Source organism: Chelonia mydas, chromosome 4 (assembly GCF_015237465.2).
Source record: "Chelonia mydas isolate rCheMyd1 chromosome 4, rCheMyd1.pri.v2, whole genome shotgun sequence".
In the NCBI taxonomy this organism is placed as follows: domain Eukaryota; kingdom Metazoa; phylum Chordata; order Testudines; family Cheloniidae; genus Chelonia; species Chelonia mydas.
In genome coordinates this window covers 117,546,545-117,561,573 of record NC_057852.1, presented here as the reverse complement: position 1 = coordinate 117,561,573, position 15,029 = coordinate 117,546,545, and the positions used below count along the sequence as shown (strand labels likewise).

The 15,029-nt window shown below is 43.3% G+C and overlaps 2 protein-coding genes across 2 annotated transcripts; one reads left to right on the top strand and one right to left on the bottom strand.

The window, feature by feature from the left end:
* Nucleotides 1–2,775: 2,775 nt before the first annotated feature.
* TADA2B (transcriptional adaptor 2B) lies at nt 2,776–10,124 on the bottom strand. Its single transcript, XM_007056509.4, has 2 exons — nt 9,338–10,124; nt 2,776–6,361 (listed from the first exon to the last, which is right to left on the bottom strand). The coding sequence occupies exons 1-2, from the start codon at nt 9,743–9,745 to the stop codon at nt 5,369–5,371; spliced, it is 1,401 nt and encodes a 466-aa protein (XP_007056571.2). The 5' UTR covers nt 9,746–10,124; the 3' UTR covers nt 2,776–5,368.
* CCDC96 (coiled-coil domain containing 96) lies at nt 10,107–14,290 on the top strand. The gene is made up of 2 exons (XM_043545817.1): nt 10,107–10,997; nt 11,343–14,290. The coding sequence occupies exons 1-2, from the start codon at nt 10,107–10,109 to the stop codon at nt 11,886–11,888; spliced, it is 1,437 nt and encodes a 478-aa protein (XP_043401752.1). The 3' UTR covers nt 11,889–14,290.
* Nucleotides 14,291–15,029: the final 739 nt, after the last annotated feature.

The window sequence follows — 15,029 nt, the reverse complement described above, 5'->3', positions numbered from 1 at the left end:
TGAGCCTATGTATATGTTAGTCTCTAAAGTGCCACAAGTACTCCTTTTCTTTTCATCCTCAAAGTTATTCTACAACTTAATAAATAACATTGTGGAGAATACAATGATACCAAAACCCAAATCTGGCTGCATTAATTTAAACCATGCTGGTGCCATAAGTTTTGTAACACCTGAATAAGAAAGCAATTAGCAGAGTACTTTGTGCTCTGATATACTTTGTATCAATGCATAGCTGTAGCTGTCACCCTACTGGTTTTGTGACTTTTACAGTAGTGGTTGAAGGGGAAAGGGAAGAAAAAGGGGTAGGGCTTTATGTTGCACCCACAAAATAGGCTCTGCCCATGTCTGTGAGAAATCTCTCATTTTGCTAACCGTAGGTAAACACACTTAGACTCCTTCAGCACACACAGTCATGATTGTTGCTCCTTTGGGGTTTGAGTGCCTTTGTTGTGTGTCTCTGAGGCCTGAGAGGTGTTTTGATGCTGGTTACAGCCTCTTGCTTTTGTTAAGCAACTGTTTGGACATATCACATTAGCACTAACAAGGGTGATTGCTGCAGTATGGGTTGTTTTGGATTAACTGACCTGGACTGAAGAGCACTATATTTGTAACATCAGAATTGTCCTCTTGAGATATCAAGGGGGCAGAGTAAAAGGGACATCTAGAGACAGCTTTTTACTGCTTTCCCACCTGGTTACTGAGCAGTGGCTTACTTGGGCAGTGTTACTCTAGTTACAAATATAGCAGCTTAATATACAGTTTTTGGTTAAACAAGTTTGCTGTTGAAAGAGCTGAAAATTTCTTCTGTTCAAAAGTGGGAGAGAGCAATTAGTATGACACTAATTGTTTCAGTTGCTTTTCCCACTTGGGAACAGGCTAGACGTTGCTAACAAAAAAGAACAAGGTGAACTGATTCATACAGTGTGCATATAGCCCACCTAAAGGGCTCAAAACAGTTAGAGACCTAAGCACAAATCCATAAGCAGGAAACTGGATTTGTTTTGAGGCAGTATTGACCACTTTTATTTTAGGGGGTCTGTGTCCATTGTCTTCTTTCCCATTTGAGAGTCTGTGCAACAGTGACTGAGTGACCAGCTACATACCAAGAACCAGAGCATGCAGGAGGGGCTGGAGGAATAGGCTCACCTACAACCTCTTTCCCTTCCTCTCCACAATTTAACATTAAAGAAAGGGGCAGGGAAAAGGGTAAGATGAGTAGCAGGAAGTACAGCAGGTGAGGTTGAGGAAGGAGACAGAAGAAGCAGCCCACAGTCATCAGACCAGTAGCAGAAAGCTGACAGTAGCTCTTTTTGTCGCACCAGCACTGAGTGCTCAGTCCATGGCATAAGACAGAAAAAGATACCTCAATAGTGTACTCCTGTATGATTACTGCAGTTTCACACTAGCCTTCTCCTGGGTAAGAGGAGTTATTTGCCAGCTTTAACTTTTGGAGTGATGCAGTTAAAAGCTACTACAGCCTGCTCCTTTTGTTTCTCCAGCTTTTTTCCTCTTCCCCCTCCCACCTGCCTTTCTGTAAAATACAGGCTCCATCACTAATAGTAATGAAAAAGACTTTATTAATGTAAAAACAACTCTGTTATAGATATACAATGGGAAGAAATCTGTTAAGATGTGTATGGGCACAATGACCCCATTAGTTAGATTTTACATGATTGCAGCACACGCTGTTGTAGGTATAGCACAGCTACACCAGAGCACACTTCAAATGAATGCATTGTTGGGTTTTATTTAAAAAAAAAAAAAAAGCCTACTGAACTGAATACACTTAACAGGCAGCTGCTATCTTCCTTCTTTGCAGTATTATGTTACCATAGTTTAAGAGTAATTAGGGTACATGCAAAAGCATCTTGCAAGAACTTTATTAAAAAGAGATTGAGTGGCACACAGTACTGCTACACCAGCCCTACAGAAGAAAAATGGTAAAGTGCTTCAGTTTAACTGAGGCCAAAGCCGTTCCTGCACCCTGATTCATGCAACTCCCCTAGAACCATTCTAGCACCTTGAACAGCTACAGAATACTCAGGAGGGTTTTCCTAATCCCAGCATACTCATACATGTCCTCCAGCAGCAAGAAGTGCTAAAGTCAAAGTTGATTAGTACACGTTTGTTTCATTGTTACAAAGAAAGCTGGTTGGGTAAGGCCTCACTGGAACTTGGTTGATCACAGTAGATGTATAGTGTTATGCTAATGTATCCTAACCCTACCTAAAGTAGAGGGTGTCACGGTGCTTGTAGCACAGGGTCAGTACTCTAGACACAAGCTTGACTGTCACAGTTTAAACTCATTTAAACTCTTAGCAATATAGCTTATCTGTTCTATTTGAGGCATCCACGGAGTCAAAAATAGCATGTATGTTTAAAAACAGTTCCTCATGAATTAGCAACATGCAAGTTAGGATTAATTCAGCACAAAGGATATATATGTATATACACTGATATGGTTTGGAGAGCTATTATGAAATATTACTCAGTCACCCTCCGCCCCAGAAAAGCAGTACAGTTTCAGTCAGTTACTGGATTAGGATAACTGCATGGCACAAGTAAAGAGTTCACTCATAACAAAAGGCAGGCTTAGGCTAAGAAATCAATTCCATATGAAAATGCTGAACAGTATCCTCTAGCACAAGTCATCTTTAAATAAAAGGATAGCTGACAATGAGAAGCCCTTTCCAACAGATTAGCATTCAAAGGTAATAAACACTCTTGCATCATTGAATCTGCTTCCAGGATTGAAATAAGTATTGATATCCATGGTTTTCATACATTAAAAATACTTTATTTTACATTCATTCAGATCTTCAATAAGTTATGTCTAGCACCAAAGTAACATTTTTGGACAGGCTGAGGAATTCAGAAACTACAAAGTGTAAATGCAGAAGAACTGATTTATGCAATATTTAGCTGAATCTTATGAGTGCCTAGAAGTCTGATTCTTTTAGTTATCCATCAGATGGGCTTCAGAATATTGCTTCAATTAAACCCACTAAGAGTTGTGCCAGAGCACCTTAGAAGTATAAAAGTGATGTAGATTTAAAAACTACTAAATGAAAAAGTTATTTATGCAGCTGAGGTTCCAGAATACTGAATGTATGGTGATAGTATGGCACCCAGATAACAGGGTTTACAAACTGAAAAGAAGAACCAACCACCTAATCCAGTACCATGCTTGAAAACAGACAGCTTGAGAACATCTTCCCCCTTTCCATGTAAGTAGGGCATGGAAACTTATCACAATTTGTAGTATCTGAACTTGTGCATGCACAAAAGGATACACATGACAGGTGGAGGTGGTTCTCATAGCTGTTGAGCACATTTCAGTCACTTATACTGCAAACAACAAAAAGTGGGACTGACAGTTTTGTTTTAAGTATTTTACAACAAGCGATTTACAGTTATGACAAACAAAGCATTACACAGCTGGGGACGTAGTCCTTGCCTTTCTGAAGAGACTTAAAATACCACAAGCTCAAAAGAAAAAGGCACCATAGATTCCCTTAGAAATGCTGGTTTTTGTACTAATACTCTTTTCTTATTAGGACTCACTGTTAACACTGTTTTGGTAATGCTGCATACATTGACAATTAAGAACACGCAGAATTCCATGTGTAGAATTCGCTCTGCAGCTTGAAAGAATATTACACGGTTTGGTGATTACTTCTCTGTCCACTGCATGAAATATCAAAACAAGTGTTAAGACATTCTGAATGCACAATTTTTTTCTCCTAGTTGTCTTAATAAATCTTCAAGTCCCAATTTTCAGAGTGCCTGCATTCCAAACGCATCAAGTTAGCTTACTGTTAAAGACCTTTCCAAACAGGGAAGCTCAAAGGAAGGGAAGCCAGCAAGAACACAGGAAACAAGGAATTAAAAAACATAAAACCCAGAAAACACTTACATAGCACATAGTTCCCTGGATTTTGCAAGAATGTCAGCTATAACCTTTTTCCCCCCCCCCCCAATTTGCTACATTCAGGTAAGGTACTTGTAACAATAAATATTCTGCTTTAGTTCTTCAGATTCCTTCCCTGCTTTAAGTAAAAATCTGATACATAGGATCAACGTTTTATTGATCAGATACTTCTTTTGTATGCTCGAGTTAGGGAGAGAAACTGGTGCTTGTTGCAAGCACCAAACTCTGACTGTAGCCCTTCTAAAAGCAAAACAACCACCCACACCTTTCCCCCCAAAGCTACCTATGAGGTTGGTATGTCACATTTTCAGTGAAATATCACATGATCTGTACTGAAGTAGACCAAGAAGCAAATTAAGATTTTTTGCTGCCATTTGCAATAAATTTATCTCAACGTATTTTAAGCAAAATATGTGCAACAGGCAACATGTAATGGTTTCATTTAGTTTCATATTTTTAATGAGAAAGGAACTTTAGCTGCAAGTCTGAAGTAGCTCCCATGTTTTTACAACGTCAGTGGTTTGTACATCAGTATTAGATGAAAATGTACAGACAAGACCAACCAGATTCAGAAGAACATTACACTTCCCTGGACCAGTTAAGTCCCCTGTGCCCAGAACAGGGGCAGGGAACTTTGTTGCTACTGAATTATCTGTCTACCACAGGAGTTTCCTAAAGGGTCTATGCCAGCACAGACCCTGGAGTAATCTGCCTAAGAAGCAACTCAGTGTGAAAATAAGTCTAAGAATCTGCTCCATGAGGGAAGTGACTGGAAGCAACTTATCCACCATATTCCATGTCCTTGTCCCATTCTATTAACTCACCTCCTCTTGCATTTTCTATATGTGCTCACATCACTCTACCAGGTCCTTGTTACTGAGTGAAGAGTGCTGGAAGCTAAGCTCTATTCACAAAAATGCTCACTTCAAGTGTTCTGTACTTCAAAGCTCAGGATTTTTGTAAGTTTCATTTGGCTACCAGCACCATGAAGAGAGAGTGATACAAGGCAGGCTCCACCAAATGAATGCTTCCATCTCCCACCCCAAAACAAGCAAGTGTTGCACTAATAACCCTTTTGTCCAACAGCAGAGAGTATAACAACTAGCCTTGGGCTACTGGATTTGAATAAATCAAATTAAGAACATATCCATTCCAATAATGTTCCAAAAAAGATGAAATCTGATCCACCTCATCTGCAGTGAATATTTAGCGGCAAATCCTTTTTCTTAAAGTACTTAACTTTAAGATCACACAAGAAGTTACAGTTTGGTATTTTCCATGATCCAATGTAAGAGCGTCCTTTTGGACAGAGGATTGTAAATACTCATATTTTACAGGAAAAATCCTATCTTTGGGGAGGGAGCGAAAGTAACAGAGTCATTTGGCCCATGATGAGCCATTTTTTAACATTAATTCAGCTTTCAAATCAGGTAAGTTTCATGAAGCATCCCTAGATATCCAACCACTTTCTGTTAGGAAGTTTAAAATCCTTTTCTTTAGTACCTTGTCTAAATAACTGGGAAGGCGACTTTTTGAGGGAATACCTTGTCTTTTTTGGAGATGGTCTTTAATAATTATAGTTTTCACAGTCACATAACGTGCCGGACTCAGATTTAGAGAGCTACAGAGCACCTTTTCTCTGTCTGATAAGAGTTCAAAGCCAGGCAGATTCTCAATTGCAGCAAATTCCCCATCCTTACCATCTTCCTTTCCTCTCTTGGAACTGGCTATATTTTTATTCTCCTTCCTCTTCTCCCGTTTATGTCTAGCTGCCTCATATTCTGCCGACTCTTCCATTTTGGTGATTCCATTTCGACGGTACCGCTGCAGTTCTCGAATCTTTGCTCGAAGTATCCTCTCCTTGTGCATGTTCTCAAAGAAGTCTTCAAACTCCTTACAGGACATGAATTGATAGAGAGGCCTCAGTTTTAGCCTCAACTCCTTTTCTTCTTTTGTGATCTTCCGTTTTGGAGCTTTTTCCTTGTCCTTTTTATCCTTCCCAAGAAAGGCAGGTACTAGATTATAATCTCGTGCAATGTTTTTCCGCCGTTGCCTCTCCTTAAGTTTTCTTACATACATATCAACATGAGCTCTTTTTAATTCTATTTCCACATCATCATCATCATAGTTCACTGAAAGGCCACTGATGAGAGTCTCAGCATCTTGGTCATACTCAATCTCATAGTCATCTCGAAGTGGCATATACCCCAACTGCTGTTGTTCTGCCACTGATATGTCCAAAGGAGGGAGAGGTGTGGTCAGGCTCGGAGAAAGTGGGCCACCACTGGGACAAGTGTGATCTGTCACTCTGTTAGGGATAGTGTCAGGGATGCAGGCTTTTCCAAGGTTGCCATGGATATACATGCTTACATAGTGTTCCATCACTTCCTGGGGAGTTCGGGATGCTCCAACATGAGCAGCCATATCCTCCTAGGAGGAGAAAGTTAAGGAAATTAGTGATGGCTTGACTTATTAGCTCAGTTCTAAAAAATACACCCAATCATTAGGGATAACCTCTCATGTTTTCCCCACACATCAACCTGAAATATGTTTTTCTAGCAATATTTAGGTTAACCATTCTAGTGTGCGTTCACACTCTCTTCTTCGAGTCCAGTATAAAGTCCACCCCACCTATAATATTCCACCAAGAAGTTTCCTCAATCTAGCTAGATTTCTAGAAGGTATACAGATGCCAATAGCACCTCAGTGACTAAACTCTAAAACAGATGCTACTAATAGTATTCCATGAAGCTGACACCATGAGTATTACCCAGCAAGCTACATCAATTTCTCAGTGAATCCCAAGACATCACCAGGATCTACATGAGCACCATCTGGAAGTGACATCCTCAGGGCCACTACCAAATATAGGCCTCCCATGTCTCAATATCAAGTGAACCTTGACAGGATTGTAGTGTCCCTGAAATCTAGCAAAAGGTAGAGTAATTCCACTGGTTGAATCTTATGTCAAAATTCTCTGGGGAACAAAAGTTAACATGTTTCTTTGCAGAATATAAGAGAGGATCAAACAATCCTATTTACTCAACAGCTTGCTTGGCACACCGTGTAGGAAAAATAAGTGGCAATCATTCAACTCATAAAAGTTGTTTCCGTGACTCAGGTCCTCCCTCCCAACAGAGTTTCATGCCCTCTTCACTCCAACATTTTACAGAAGGGGAACAAGATTACAACTCTATACATTTAAACAAATGAGAGGCCTAAGTCTAGTACACTAGTCATGTGTGCATGTGGTTGTTTAACTAGAGAAACATGGTGGACCCACAATTTAAGAAGAGGGAAAATTCTAAACAAAATTTTAAAAAGTGTTTCCTGCAGAAGTTGGTAGCAATTTTTCTAAGAAAATTTAGATGGCACAATAATTCAGAGAACTGAAATTTTGCAACATTTTAATGATTTCAATCATTAAAACTATGAAGTGGAGATATTTAGTTCTTTAAATGTAATTCTTAATGCAGTTAAAACTGATCCCTCCATATCTAATTTTGCTCATTTGGAAATGGAAGTTCAATATTTGGATCATATCTCCCCCCCCGCCACCCACCCCTTTTTATTTTTATTTTTTAAACACAGTACACAGGTGAGAAAGACTAGTTCTTGCAGGTCTCTACAAGAGTAGTTTGTTAGGTAACAAAAAGCCACAGCCATCATAATAAGTAGTGTATTTAATAAGTTTAGGTTTTATTAAGCAGTAAGAATTTCAAAAAGAAAAAAAAAAAAGACTTGCCCTCATATTTATGAAAAAAAAATGGGATGCGGAGTAGGGCACTAAACAGTATGAGCTTGGAAGAGTTGAGGTATCTTGCTGTCTTTCTGAAGAAAAGCCTTTTTCAGACAATCATCACTATAAATGGTGATTGAGTCAGCTTCCTATGTTGTAGTAAAACAAAGAAAATTTTGTTAGTGTAGATTAAAAAGGATGTGTGTGTGTGTGACCTGACAGTTGTGACATACTGGAGAGAAAAACACATAGAATGAAGACAGGTGTGATGAGAATAGGGAACAAAAGAGTAAACAGAGTCAAATCTGCAATGAAACAGGGATGGGAGGTTGTGTAAAAAGGGAAATCTTTACTGTTCCTGTTTAGATGACAGATTCTGTTGTAAGTCTTTGGGGAAGCACTTCCTTTACTAGAATCCCCGATGCACATACTAAATTATTGTGCAATCTGTGGGGTTCTTTGGTTTTTCCTCTTCATACACACACACAAAAAGCTACGGACTATGAAACAGGTACAGAAAAAAAAAAAGCAGATTGTCAGACATAAAACTTGATTGATCCTTTCTGAAAGCCATGTTGCTGATGGCTCAATGTTAGACTAAAAACAAAAACAAAGCCCCATGGTTTCACAAAAAAGCTTTTATTAAGAAAGTATTCTTAATTTAGCTATTTAATAGAGCCTTTGACTTTAGACACTCACCTGCAGTGTTTGTATGTCAAATACTGTACACAATGCCACAAGGCACAAGAATATTTCAAAAATGATGTTATTCATACCCTGCATACTATCCTAAAATAAACAATGTTTGTGTCAACATGATTCACAATTAATGCTAACTGTGAAAGTGTCATAACATTTCAATGTTATCTTCTTGAGAAGGAGGAAGAAGCTGACACCTCCATTTACTGTTTTGGCTTCTGCAGATTCAGTAAGACAGCTCAGCATCACTTTGATCAGGTTTTCTTCACAGCTGTAATAACCAGAAATTGAACATTCCCCACCAGACACTCCCTTAAGTAGAAACCTTAACTTAAGGTTAACTTAACCAAGACTGTGTCTCGTGACCAGAAAGTTGCTGTATGGGCCATCACTAGCCAGAGACTCAATTTAACACCAATGCATGAGACCCAGAAATCGACTGACCATATACACCACACACAGAAGTGAAGCTTGTCCAGCAGCAGCATAAACAGTACCAGCAAGTCTGATGGCGTGGGAAGTGTTGAGGTTTCAGTGACTGCAGGTTTAATGAGCAACAACAGAACAGAGTCCAAATTTTAAAGACTTGTGAATTTTACCCAGACCATGGAGCGTGGCTGAGCGGAAGGGAGCAGCTGGGGGGGCTGGCTGGCTGTCAGCACCTGGATGCCCTACAGCTGACACGCGCTGTACAGGAGGTGGATGGGCAAAAGGCGGGGGGGAGGGGGGACACGGCTGGATCAGCCCCCTGGGGAGCTGTGGGCCCGCAATGCGGAGCGGGGGACGACAGAAACGGTATATCACAGCCAGAGGAGCCCCACTGAGGAGCGGTCCCAGGCCCAGACGCATCGTTAACCCCCCTGACACACCGACCGGCTCCCTGACAAGCCCACGGCCTGACAGGCCAGCCGGGGAGAGGGGCTCTAAGCTCCCCGGCCCCCTGCGCTGCCCGGCAGCCGCTCACTTACCCAGTTGCCGAAGCCGAACTGCTCGATCGCGTCCAGTAGCAGCTGCTCCTCCCGGCTGCTCCAGCCGCCCTCGGCCTCGGCCCCCCAGAGGGTGAAGCGGCCGCCGTCCACCAGCTGGTAGCCGTGCCATCGGCGGTGCGGCCCGATCTCGGCGCCTGCCGAAAAGCAGTCTGGGCAGAGCTCGATGTCGGCACACTCGGTGCAACGGAAACGGAGCGAGCTCACCTCAGCTAGACAGTACACGCAGTACTTCTTCCCCAGTTCCGCCATCTTACCCCGCCCGCCGCGCCGCACTGCGCACGCGCGGCACCGCCCACACCCAGGGACGACCAATGGAAGCGCGCCCAAGGGGCGGGGACCCGTAGTGGGAACCCAATAGAGCCAAACAATCTGACACGCCCCTCGCATTTGAACCAATAGGATGAGGGCTATGAGGCGTGGCGAAAACCCAACGACCAATAGAATTCGAGGCTCAGGTTCCGTCCGCCTCCACTACAACCAATCAGGTAAGCGACCCTAAGCAGCCCTTTCGCGGAGTGGGCGACGGACACATTGGGGCGTCGGCACAGTGTCTCCGCAAGGAGGGGGCTGCTCCTCCCATTGGCTGAACGAGTCCAGCGTTGTTGCCTGGGCAACGGGAGAGACAGGTAAACAACGAAGCGAGTGGCGCTGAGACTGACGCGTCCCCATCGAGCCGCGGACGGGCCCGGGAGAGGACCCAGCTGAGGGGATGGAGGGGGAGGGGAAGGGGGAGGAGGAGGAGGAGGAAATGGGGGAGGGGGACGAGGCTCCGGCTCACCCCGGGGAGTCCCCTGTGGAGGCAGAGGGCCCGGGGCCCGTCGCGGAGGAGCAGGCGGCCGGAGAGGAGAGGCCGGAGGGGGCCGAGGGCGATGGTCCCCTTGAGAAGCCGGCGGGGGAAGAGGCTGCCGCGGAGGAGGGGGAGGCAGAGTCGGAACACAGAGCGGGCACCGAGCCTCCTTCCCCGGCGGCTGAGGGAACCCCCGAGGCAGAGGCGGCAGCCGCCCCAGAGGCGCCCACCAGCGCCAGCTTCACGGAGGGCGAGGCCGAGGAGCCGCCCCCGCTGCAGGTGGGGGAAGTGCTCAGCCCCCAGGAGAGCTGGGGGGAGGGGCGGCCCAGCCTGCCCCTGCTGGAGCTGGGCAGCCCGGAGGAGGAGGAGGAGGAGGAGGAAGGGGGGGAGGCGGCGGCGGCGGAGGAGCGGCAGCGGCAGCGCGCGGAGCTGACCGAGCAGTACCGCCTCCTGCTGGCCGAGCGCGAGCGCACGCGCCAGTACAACGGGCACCTGCAGTTCAAGCTGTACGAGCTCTTCCGCAAGAGGGGCGAGGAGCCGCCCCGCGCGGAGCTGGAGGAGCTCGTCTCCGACAAGGAGCACCGCTACACCCGCTACCTGGCCATGCTGGAGGAGCTGAGGGGCCAGCTGGCCCAGCAGAGGGCATGGTACCAGCTCCAGATAGACGACCTGGAGCAGCGCTGCACGGAAAAGCTGGAGCAGGTGAACGCCGACTGGCTCGCCTTCCAGGCCTGCAAGAAGGAAGTGACCCTCTTCACCATGGGGCGCCAGCTGGGGGGGAAGGAAGCTGCCATTAAGGAGGTGGAGCACATACAAGCCAAGGAGCAGCGTAAAGAGAAGGAGATGAGTGAGGTGAGGCCACCCCTAACCTGGGACATGAGCTTCCAGAGCAGCGTCCATGAAACCTAGGGAAGATGGTCCACAGCTAGCATCACCGTAGAGTACCTCCCCCTCTAATGCAGATATTTTCAACTTTGGGCCAGATTTATAAAAGCAGTTAGGCACCTATAAATGAAGGAGCCACTTGTGAAAATACTACTAGGTATCTAGCACCTGCTAAAATTCAGAAAAAGATGCTTCATGGATTAGGTCATTTATACTTAGACTTGACAAAGCACAAAGAAGGCCTGTCTTGATAGAGAGGTGGATTAGAAAAGTTAATAAATCTTTCCTGCTCTCTCATTTCTACCATTCTAGGGCCGGTTGGAAAACATCAAGCTGCAGCATAAGGTTGAAAAGCTTGAAGCCAGCCTGAAAGCTCAAGAGGAGCTGGCAGAAGGACTGCACCTGATAGACTATGAGCAGCTGAAGATAGAGAACCAGACCTACAATGAGAAAATTGAGGAGCGCAATGAAGAGCTTCTGAAGCTCCGGAAGAAGATCACTAACACAGTGCAAGTCCTGAGCCAGCTCAAAGAAAAATTGCAGTTTGTAGAAGCTCAGAATCAAGACCAAAGGGCCCAGCTGATGGAGATTGAGGCACTGGTGGCCCAGAAAAGAGAGATTCTGACCAGAACAAAACAGGCTAGGGATAGTTTACGGGTACAGAACCTGAAGTTGCGACAGAAGTGTGGGCTTCTTGGAAGTGAGGTACTGCTGCGGGACTTCGAGAACAAGGTGGATGCTGCTGAAGTGCTAAGTCAGCAGCTGGAGATGCTGAAACGTCACCATGCTGGACTCACCCTTACTTGCAAAGCTATAAAGAAAAAAATCAAGGAAGCAAAATCCTTTCTACCAGAATGAGGATTTTGGAGAAGAAAGTGAGGTTAAGACAGAAAAACAAAAATTGAGCACTTAAATTGGTTTATTTATCTCTGAAAGTGTTTTTCATGTACAGGCTTGGTATGTAGTAAAAGGGTGAAATATTCTCAATTTCACATCTAATGAAAACTTTGTTTCCCAGGTTTTAATATTATACATTCCATCAGGAGACTGCCATCAAGTTATGCCTTTTTCAATGGCTCATGAAAAAACCAAGCATATTTGGCTAATTACTCTATCAGATAGATAGATATTTTAAGTATGCTTTTAAAAAACACACACACTGGCACTATTCTAATCACTGGCAGCATCACCTTCTGGTGTAAGCAAAAAACTGCAAGTCAAATGCCCTCAGATTCCAGTCCTGGTTCTGCCACTAACTCACTGTGTGGCTTTGGGAGTCTGTTCCCCACAATGCTAAAGTAGGTGTACTTACCTACCTGTGTCTCAGACATGTTTTGAGGATTAATTTTTGTAAAGCTCTCTGAAGATATAAAGTGATATAGATTGTAAATAATACAATTTACTAGGAGCTTGTTTTAGTATTAATACATAGCAGTTGTCTTATATTTATATGCACAATACACTGTACAGGTGTTAACTAACCTAGTTATCCTCAAGCTATGGTTGGTGAAGCACCTGTGATCTGCAGCATCTTCCCTATTGGTCTACAGAATTAAACAGTTTGACAGCCAAGCAGCAGAGAGTTGAAAGGGAGATCCATGAAAAGTTCTCTTATGAAGATGTTCACAGAATGAAAGAGCTGCAGAATTATGCATGCTAATTAATCTTTAAATCATCCTTATGAGGGAGTTAATTTATTGGCCACTGGTGGATGAAAAATCCTTGCAGAGGGCAGGATTGCATGCACTGGTCTAGTAAGTAATGAGTGGCTAGTGAATGACCTTTTTCTGGTTTCTAATGTTAGAAGAAATGTCTCTACAGCAGTGAAATAATGTGGGTCAGAACAGTGGCAGGGGGTTATAACTTCAGTACTTAGTGAGCAAGATGATCAGCAGTAGTTTTAACATTGGCATTTATATACTAAGGCAATAGACACCTTAGACATACTTTACCTGGAGATCCAACTCTCTCCTAACCCCAGTAAATCATGCTGGTTCATTGTGGACTTAGTACAGATCCTAAACTACACAAGTTGATGCAATAAGCATAATTAGACATATCAGTCTCAAAGTCTGCACACGTTCAACATACATCTGAGAAATGACAGCATCGTGAGGTTCTAATTACAAAATGAACAAAAAATATTCTTGCCTTCTCAGTAACAGTCCAGTGCACTAGATCTTGGCAAACAAGAATCAGCAAACTTATTCTGAGTTTTCTTAGCTAAGATATATAAAAGAGTAGATTAAAAAGGATTAAGAAGTTTCTAAAAATGTTTACAACTTTTTTTTCTAAGTGATCTCTGAAGTAGCTTTTCTGAATCACCTTAACATTGGAAAAAAAATTGATACCACACCTAAAAAATTCTCAGTTGGGAGGGAGGAATTGGGATCATGATGGAAAGCTGGTCATTTTATTACTGAGAGCATAAAAGGTTGATCTTCTATCCTGGAGAGATGAGTCTCTGAAAACAATCCTGCATGGTCTTGGAACAGATTAGATGCCACAGTATATGTTTTTCATCTTCTCTAATTAGTTTGATTTGATGATGTCCCTTAAAGTCTTTTTTTTTTTTTTTTTTTTGCAAAATGGTTTGAGTCACAGCAAAACAATTCAACTGTACTAAATACCCCATTTTTATGTCTATTGGTTTTTAGTGCTCTACTAAATCTCCAGTAGTGATGAGAGACTACAAAATAGGTTGACTAATTGGGGCAAAACACCACTACCCAGTTTAATCTTTTCTCTCTTGCAGACACTAGCCAGAACATGGAGACATATCAATAAATATAGTGGCCAACATCTTAAATGAAAAAGGGAAATAAATTTATAAAACCCTGTTTCTTTCAGGTTAAGCCTAGTTAACTCAGGCAAATAGGTAAGCTCTTCATCAGCTAAAATTTTAAGTTAAAGATGTCCTGTTGTGCAGTAGAGCATCTATTTGGTTTCCTATTCAATTGTTTTGGTAAAGATTAAGGACATATGAGTAATGGACTCCCTGTAACAGAATTACACTATCTACTTCAGCCTCAGTATGATGATCAAGTTACAGTTCTCTCTCACCATAGCATTTATGAAGCTTGCTCTATTTTCTGTTGTACTTACTCTCCCACTACTCCAGAAGAGCAATATGTATTATTCCTACTTTTTGATGTATGTTCCAAAGCCCTACTAATGTAGTTGGATTTCCTTTAAATAGTCTTCTTACACTTTGTTCCTTTTGTCTCAAGTGAAAAAATAAAATGGCTTATGTGACACTTTCTAAGACTATTAAGCAGCAAGGGCTAACATGCCTTTCACTTTCAGGTACATATGGCCCAAGGGAGGAGAGGCTAGTAGGCACGGAAAAGAAACTCCTCAGTGTGGAGGTTTGACTGAGATGGGGAAGAATGTAGGGAGCAAATGCACTCTTCAGCTGTTAAAAACAAATGAACATTCACTTAATCTTATGCAACTTCCTTGGAAATTTCTTCTCTCATTGTGTCCCAATGTTGTGAGAACAAACAGTTACAACTTTGGTCTTCCAAAGCCCTTCCTCCTGAGGAAATTGATTAGAATTTGAAACTGTAACCAGAAGTCGGCAACATGTCTGTACACTGACACCAGTGTCCATAGTAAAAATTTACACACCCCCCAGCCCCCTGCTCCAGCCCAGAGCCCCTCCTGTTCCCCGAACACCTCATTTCTGGCCCCACCCTGGAACCTGCACCCCCAGCCCAGAGCCCGTACACCCCATCCCACACCCCAACCTCCTGCCTCAGCCCCGAGCCCCCTCATACCCCCTGCCAATGTCCATCACTAAGTCCAGTAATTTTGTCAAGTGTCTGTCGCGCAACATGGTGGTGCTGACCCCCTAACTATAACATGAAACTCAGGAGAACCATGGACCTTCCTATGGGAAAGTACAATATGGCACCATACAGGAACTGTTAAACCTGAAAATCCCTTTCTTTGTAAACCTTATTGCCAGTATGTGCTAGCTGGAAAAAAGGAAGCAAT

Bases quoted from the DNA above. Each gene is read 5' to 3' on its own strand.
- CCDC96 (XM_043545817.1), top strand. From the start codon at position 10,107: ATGGGGGAGGGGGACGAGGCTCCGGCTCACCCCGGGGAGTCCCCTGTG. The intron at 10,998-11,342 runs GTGAGGCCACCC...CTACCATTCTAG, and splicing joins AAGAGAAGGAGATGAGTGAG to GGCCGGTTGGAAAACATCAA.
- TADA2B (XM_007056509.4), bottom strand. From the start codon at position 9,745: ATGCGAGGGGCGTGTCAGATTGTTTGGCTCTATTGGGTTCCCACTACG. The intron at 6,362-9,337 runs GTAAGTGAGCGG...TTCTCCTCCTAG, and splicing joins AGTTCGGCTTCGGCAACTGG to GAGGATATGGCTGCTCATGT.